Here is an 8,175-nt window from a genome sequence, read left to right on the forward strand (position 1 = left end):
ATGCCAGGGCCTTCCAGAGCCCTGAGGGCTCAGCCGAGTCTTCTGGTAAAGGGGCTGCAGTCTCAGCGCTGTCCTCATGCCATCTGGGGAAGCCAGGAGTAGGCATGTGAAAAAATTAGGCAACAGGGGTGCCTGGGTGGCTCAGTCAGTTTAGTGTCCAACTATTGATTTTGGCTCAGGTCACGATCTCACAGTTGGTGAGATCCAGCGCAAAGCCTGCTTGGGATTCTCTCTCCCTCCTTCTCTGCCTTTCCCCCAGCCCATCCCTTGCAAAAATAGTTTTTTTTAAAAGAAGAAAAAATTAGACAACAGAACACTGAACCCTGGACAGTCTGTTTGTCCAATTCTTGAGCTTCCCAAACAGACTTCCAAGCTGGGCAGCATTACACATCTCGCCCATCTAGCTGGGGATCAGTGAGCCTAGCCGGCCTTCCGGCAACCCCGTCTCTACCTGGCCCTGCTGTCCCCTGTAGGCCCCTGATTCATACAGTGGGAAGAGGAGGTGAACTTTAGGATCACCAGCGTATAGGGGATAAAACACAGCGTTTCCCAAAGGACACCATTCCTCGGAAAACTCCAGAGGAAAGGAGGTCTCTTGTCACATAAATCTAAGAAAAGATTTGCCTTCCCCTAAGCGCCTCACAGTGCGCTCGGACACATCAAAGGTTCTGGGAGCGTCTGCCACAGACCAGCCTTGTGAACCAGACCTATTTGAGCATGAGCCCCTTCCCTCCCCTGGTTTTTGTTTTTTTCGTTTTGTCTTGTTTTTGTTGTGATTCTTTCAGATAACCATTACTTACACTCCATCAACCACAGTTTAGGAAGTGCCACTAACAGCACGGGGTCTTTGCGCATGTATTCGTTCAGCAAATACTGAGCACCTGCTGTGTGCCAGGCGTCGTTGTGTTAGGTCTGTGATGTGACAGGGAACAAGACAGGCCGTTTCTTCTGTTTCTTTGGCATCTCCCACTGTTCTCTGTATAAAGTACGCGGTTGGCCCCCACGTGTTGGCGGATTAACTCATCACCTCCGTGGATCGGTGCTGACTAATACTGGATTCTGCCATCGATACTGTATCAGGGCAGAGAATAGCTATCCTACCCACCCCCACAATCAACAGAAAATCTGTCACGTAGCCTCTCTGTGTGGTGAGGACACAGTACATGATTCACAAAGGGACACTGACAGTGCAGTGCTCTTATGTAATCCAAATTAATTGTCCCTGATTGGGGATGCTTATGTCCCCTGGAACAAAACAAAGTTGTGGTTGTTTTGTTTTGTTTTTTATAAGTGTCTGTTTCTCTCACTGGCTCTGCTCCTCTCCAAAGGTCCCCGGGGGAGCGCTGAGGGCTAACACAGGCCAGCATCTGAGGGGGAGAAAGAAATTTTATTCATCTGCCGCTAATCCTCATGTGTCGCACACCCAAATCTAGGATTTTCCTGTGCCTGGCCAGAGTATCCTGGGGTGCATGGTATATCCACAATTAAAACAGACCGCGGGTTCCTCCCCTCGCCAGAAAGTTGCTCCGTTAAGTAGCCGTAGATTACAAGCCCCAGCTCCGGCTGCCGCAGAAAGCCAGAGGATTTGGTTTTGTTAGCAAGAGCTGCCCCAAACCTCTGCAGCCGCGCTCGACTTTACATATTGAAGAGCTGAAATATGAATATGGAAGTCCCTCTGTCGCTGCCGGAGCAGGGGGGCTGCAAGGCCAGGACATGGCTGGAACGGCAGGGTTTTACTTAAACTCCCGTATTCTGTCCACGCAAACAAATGCTCTGTCTCCCAAGAGTGCTAATAGGGAGGAGGAACCGTCAGACACCAGAGTCCAGTTCTGCCTCCCCCTGTCCCAGCCTCGGAACTGCAGGCAGATGACATGTCACACTCGTAGAAGATGGGTTAATGCCTACAGAGGTGTGGTGAGCCACCGTAGGGGTGATCTGTAGAAGAAAAGAAAAAAGCATTTTGCTGTTATTCTTAGGGTGCGTGGCCACCTTTCCATTATCCCTGACTAAGCAACTGACCACCCATTTCGAGAGGCTGGGAGACGCTAACCCTGGGCATCCGAAGGGTCCAGGGAAGCATTTTGAACTGCTATTGATGGTCACCAGTGGGTAGTGAAGTCAGTTGGGTGGGCCATGACCAGCCTTTAAAGAACGAAATAGGATGTTAGAAAATGTCAGAGTGCCCTGCATGTTCCTTGGATATTTTCTGCCATCGTTGTATTTACATAGGTGGTATGTGTACTGGACAGTGATGAAATGTGATGGCTACCGTGAGCCGCCATCTCGAAGTTTGGAGTCCCAGAATTCCCTTGGAGAAACAGATACCTAGGCCACTCCTGACCTATAGACTGTGATGCTTGAGAAGTGTGTCTCTGTAAGTTCCCTGCGGGGACTCAGGTGCATGTGATGTGTGGTAACTTCGGGGGTGGGGTTCACACATTGTGGAGTCACTGACTGCAGAACAGCTTGGGTGGTGAGCGTCTCCTAAAGTAGTTGTTCTTAGTGCTCCCCTTATGGAGCATCCCTGAATCTCTAAAAGCTAGTGATGCCTGAGTGCCACTCCAGATTGATCTAATCTTCATTTTAGGGCCAGGCTTGGGCACTCATATTAGTCCCCAGTGCCCCAGGGAATTTTACCCTGTAGCTGAGTCTGAAAACCAGTCTCCGACCCTGGGGGTGGGGGTGGGAAGCACTTCCCAGGCATCTGAGCAAAGCCCAGTAAATCCACTTGAGTAAGGGAAGCAACAGTTTGGGGCTGGGGAGCTGGTGGAGGAATGCCAGGGTGGTGCCCGGCTTGTTTGAGATTTATTCCTGATGGTCAGTGCTGGGGACCTTTCCTTCCCCCTCAAATGTTTAATTTTTTTTTAATGTTTATTTTTGAGACAGAGACAGAGCACAAGTAGGGGAGGGGCAGAGAGAGGGGGAGACACAGAATCTAAAGCAGGTGGTCAGCACAGAGCCTGACCAGGGCTCGAACCCACAAACTATGAGATCACGACCTGAGCTGAAGTCGGACGGTTAACCAACTGAGCCACCCAGGTGCCCCAATTTTTTTTTATTATAGTAAAATAATAAAAGTTACTCTCTTAGCCAATTTTATTTTATTTTATTTTTTTTAATATTTATTATTGAGAAACAGAGCACAAGCAGGGGAGGGGCAGAGAGAGGGAGACACAGAATCCAAAGTAGGCTCCAGGCTCTGAGTTGTCAACACAGAGCCCGACCTGGGGCTCGAACCCACAGACTGTGAGATCATGACATGAGCTGAAGTTGGGTGCTTAACCGACTGAGCCACCCAGGTGCCCCAATTTTTTGCGGGGGGTTACTGTAGTAAAATAACACAGGATTTATTTTTCTTAACCACTTTTAGATGTAGAGTTTGATGATATTAAGTACACACCTGTTGCGGAGCTGCCATGCCCACCATCAGCTTCTCGGCTCTTTTTATCTTGCAACACTGTCTCCCCGCTGTCCCCTCCCGGAGCCCCTGGCTATCACCATTCCACTGTCTCTATGACGTCTACTACCTCACGGAAGTACAACATGTAGTACTTGTCTTTTTGTGACTGGCTTACTTCACTTAGCATTGTGTCCTCTGGGTCTATCTATGTGTCAGAACTGCCTTCCTTTTTACTTTTTTTAATGCTTGCTTGCTTATTTATTTAGTTATAGACAGAGAGATTGAGAGAGAGCACAAGCAGGGGAGAGACAGAAAGTGGGAGAGAGAGAATCGCAAGCAGGCTCAGCACTGTCAGTGAGGAGCCCGACGGGGGAGCTCAGTTGCACAAACTGAGATCACGACGTGAGCCAAAATCAAGAGTCAGGCACTCAACCGATCTGAGCCCCCCGGGGGCCCCGAAACTGCCTTCCTTTTTAAAGGTTGAACTCTATCCCACTGTTCCAAATGATGACAATTTGACTATCCCTGCATCTGTTGGTGGACACTTGGGTCGCTCCCGCGTTCCAGCTACTGTGCATAATGCCGCTGTGAACTTGGATCGTACGCCTCTCTCTTCAGAACCCTGCTCGTAATTCTTTGGGGGTGTATACCAGAAGTGAGAGTGCTGGAGCACATGGAAATTCTACTTTTAATTTATTAAAAATGTCTCCAATAGCAGCTGCCCTTTTGCGTTCCCACCCACAGTGCACAAGGCTTCACATTTCTCCGTACACTCTCAACACTTGCTTTCTGGTTTTTTGATGGTAGCCATCGTAATAGGCATGAGACAACAGCTCACTGTGGTTTGGATTTGCATTTCCCTCATGATCAGTGATGCAGAGCATATCTTCCGGTTATAGGCCATCCAGAGATCTTTGGAGAAACTTCCATTCAAGTACTTTGCCTATTTTTGAATTGGGTCATTTGGTTTTCTTTTTGAAGTTTATTTATTTCAAGAGAAAGACAGCGCGAACAAGGTAGGGGCAGAGAGGGAGAGAGAGAATCCCAAGCAGGCTGTGCACCATCCGCACAGAGCCTGACACGGGGCTCGAACTCACAAACTGTAAGATCATGATTTGAGCCGAAATCGAGAGTCGCACACTTAACTGACTGAACCACCCAGGTGCCCCTGCATTGTTTGGTATTTGGTTGTTGAGTTTCAGAGTTCTCTGTGTATTCTGGATATTAATTCCAAATATTTTCTCAGAGCTGGAGACCTTTGGAACCCCAGTCTTCAATATCAATGGATTGGAACTTAGAAAAAGTTGGTGTGGTTCAGAAGTTGCTAAGAGATTTGGAGTTCTTGATAGATTCATCTGGACATGATGTGGATTTGGCCATGACTGGCAGGGAGCCTTCCACTTGGGGACTGACCATTTTAATGTGACCTAAGTGTGGGGAGCAGCACAGACCCAAGTATGGTTTTTTCCAGCAGGCTGGGTTGAGACAGGAAATTGTTAAAGATGGGATAAAGATATCCTTGACGTGGTTAAAAGCTCAGAAAAAAACAGATGGCTAGGAAGGATAGAAACTGGGGGTCTGTTGGCAACTAGTATTTTTAGGGCTCAGAAATGGCTGTGCTTGGGAACCTACCGATGAACATATAGTGGATAGCCATTAGAAAATGTTTTTTTCCTAAAAGTATTGTAAGCAATTCTCCCAGTGTTCTTTCACATACTGAGGTCTCCCACCCCGGTGTCTAGACTGGCGTGGTGATCAAGCAGGTGTCTCCTGTGCTGGGGAGGAGAGAGAGTGAGGCATGGTAGCAGAATTGGACCCACTTAGAACCGTGCCTGAGGGGAGTGCAGACAAGACTGTCTCTCAACCAAACCCCTGGATGGATGCTGACATGCTCGGCTGGAAGGGAATCCGGGAGGCCTAATCGTAGCTTCCCTGTGGAAAGCTCAAAATGAACCCCTAAAGAGCACCCCGAGGAGCCGTCAAACAGCCACATTTCAATTCAGCCCTTACAGGGTCTCCTTGGAGAAAATGTATTATGTGTTCATTGCCTGATGGGCCACTGCTATTTTCATCCCTTCTGCAGTAAACACAGGGCTCTCCTGCCCCTAGATCCCTCCATGGCTCCTCAGTACCGCCCGGTGCCTCTCCTCCACACCCGCCACGAAGCCGTGACCCTCAGGGCCCCATGCAGTCTGTCACCCCGGCCTCATCCAGGGGGCTGCAGAACGCTCCTCCACACGGCCCTTCCCCAACATCTCCAGCCTCCACTTTGGGAACCGCTGATTTCTCACTGAGGCTGATTTAATGGCTTTCCCAGGGTCACTGTCCTTAGAGACTATACTAGCAACGGTAGACTCTGGAACACCTCGGTTGTCGTCCACAGTGTGACCTGCCAGAGATTCCGGGACTAGAGCTACAGATTGCCGCTTCCCAGCTGTGTGGGTGCCACCCAGCAAGCCTAGGGCTTCACAAATAGTGTTGGGCAAGCCGGCCCTCAGGCCTCTGAGTCACCCTCACCACTGGTGCCAAAGCCAAATACCAAGTACACACGTTACTTAGTGCTTACCTTTAAATCAACCTAAAACCCATTCACCTTTTTATCTCATCTCATCTTAGGTGAATTGTTATTTGTGAAGTGATGGCTCTAGTATGCTGGCAGACACCTGGTCCTCTACTATATAAGAGCAAAACCTGTAGAATGGTTTTAAATGTCCTCGCGCTTCCCTCCATCGAGGGTCCTCTGGCAGCATCCAAACGTACAAATAACACAATTTGGGGGCAAGCCGCGTTCCTTAATCAGATGCTCATGATTCAGTCAATCCTTACATGCCTGCAGGGTGGAGGCATTATTCTCATTTTCCTGCTGGGGAAACTGAGGCTCAGAGAGTTTAGGGAGTAGTAAGATCATGCAGCGAGGGGGTGAGAGGCTGGGGTTGGAACCCGGAGTCTTGACTACCAAGGCAGTCCCCACCTTCCACCCCCTCTGCCAGGCAAGCAGATGAGCCGCTGATGGGGTCCCTGTCGCCACCCTGACCCCATCCTTCCTTTCTTCCGCAGTCCACTCTGGGCTTCGTGGCCCTGGTGCTGAGCACCCTGCACACGCTCACCTACGGCTGGACCCGCGCCTTCGAAGACCGCCATTACAGGTTCTACCTGCCCCCTACCTTCACGCTCACGCTGCTCGTGCCCTGCGTTGTCATTCTGGCCAAAGCTCTGTTCCTGCTACCCTGCCTCGGTGGCAGACTCGCCCGCATCCGGAGGGGCTGGGAGAAGGATGCCGCCGTCAAGTTCGCGCTGCCGATGGACCATGCCCTGGCCCAGAAGACGAGCCACGTGTGAGGTGCCCACCTCTGGCCCCAGAACCCAGACTCGGCAGGATAGCACCCAGGGCCCATCGGGGAGGGTGAAATTGTGCACAAATTGGTAGTTTGAGGTCTGAATTCCCGGGACACGAATATTGGCAGTAATAATCCGAATGGCACGCACAGATGTGTTGATATATGTTCATGTATATTTCATATATATATATATATATATATATATATATATATAAAACAGGATTTGCATTTATACTTACTTAAAAAGTCGAGCCCCTGAGATTTCAACTTGTAGATTTAAAAGAGCCAGATGTTAGGAGAACAGCAGCTCACACTATTGTGAGATTTTCAGAAACAGACACACGCTCTTGGCACAGAAAAGGCAGGAAGGGGCTCGGACCTTGGTGGGCTCCATCCATGTGTGTCCCAGTCCCTTCTTGCTGCTTTCCCAAGGCTTTTTGCAGAGTTGGAGCTCTAAGGGGGTTAGGTAAGAGCTCTGCCTGGAGCCTCCTAGCATCACAGGGTTGAAGAGCTGCTGATGAGCAGAGGGAGGGGGTTCTCCCTCGCTCTCCTGCAGCAGCAGCAGGAGCTCCGGCTCAGGCGAGAGCCTGGCGTCCATACCCTGGAAGCCAATTAAAGATCAGTCCTTTGCCACGTAGGGGGGTGCAGGGGGCTGGGGCCGAAGCTATCCCCACCCCCCAATCCTCCTTGGGCCAGGGAGATTTTTCCTGAAAGTCCGAAGTCACCGCCACGGCTGCACATTGATCTTCTTGCGGGAGTGTGAAGTCACCACCGTGTCGGAGCCATTAATGAACCTCCTTGAGAACAAGTGTAATTTTCCCCCTCCTTCAAGTTGGTGGTGACCATTCTTTAAACCACTGTGCCTTCTCACCTTTCAGATCATTAGTTTGGATGGCTCTTAGGAAGGCCCAGAGCAGGTCCTCTGGAAATCTGTTCGAGGGGGCACAGGAAACACAGCAGACGGCACTCGGCATTGCAGCTGAGGCTCGGGGAGTGTTGGTCGCACTGGAGCCTTCTGGGCCGCGGGGTATCTCAGGAACACGGTCGAGCCAGCAAAGGCTGATGAGACAGTGCCCCTAGAAGAGGACATCCACGGCCACCCCCGAGAGGCTTCATGAGCTGTGTCTGCAGGACGTAGCAGGGCCCTTCAGTGAAAAGGGGAAGAAAGCAAGCCGAGTACAAGACTATCCCATTAGGGCTGGTGACCGATGGAGGGAAGGTGGTGAGGCGAAGCTGTCGGCTTCCTGCAGATGTCAGTCTGTCTGCTCCATGGGGGCTGAGCAGCAGACGCTCATCTTCCAAATGGGCCCTGACGGCGTGCCCACTGTGGTCCTTAGAGAGGCCCACTGAAAGGCAGGCGAAGCACACATTCCAGCATTTGCTTCACACGAGGAGGGCCCTTCAGTTTCCAGCTGGTTGGAAGCAAGGGGAACTGGG

General features: G+C 50.6%; 1 protein-coding gene across 2 annotated transcripts in view; it reads left to right on the top strand.

Moving 5' to 3' along the window:
- STEAP3 (STEAP3 metalloreductase) overlaps nucleotides 1-6,885 on the top strand; it is a 39,035-nt gene extending 32,150 nt beyond the window's left edge. For both annotated transcript variants that reach the window (XM_029934700.1, XM_029934699.1), the window contains exon 5: nucleotides 6,458-6,885. In XM_029934700.1, the coding sequence (XP_029790560.1) occupies nucleotides 6,458-6,739 (282 nt within the window). In that variant the 3' untranslated portion in view covers nucleotides 6,740-6,885. The remainder of the gene's footprint in view (nucleotides 1-6,457) is intronic.
- The last annotated feature ends 1,290 nt before the right edge of the window (nucleotides 6,886-8,175 follow it).

The sequence above is a fragment of the Suricata suricatta genome, chromosome 3 (genome assembly GCF_006229205.1).
Source record: "Suricata suricatta isolate VVHF042 chromosome 3, meerkat_22Aug2017_6uvM2_HiC, whole genome shotgun sequence".
NCBI classification, from domain to species: domain Eukaryota; kingdom Metazoa; phylum Chordata; class Mammalia; order Carnivora; family Herpestidae; genus Suricata; species Suricata suricatta.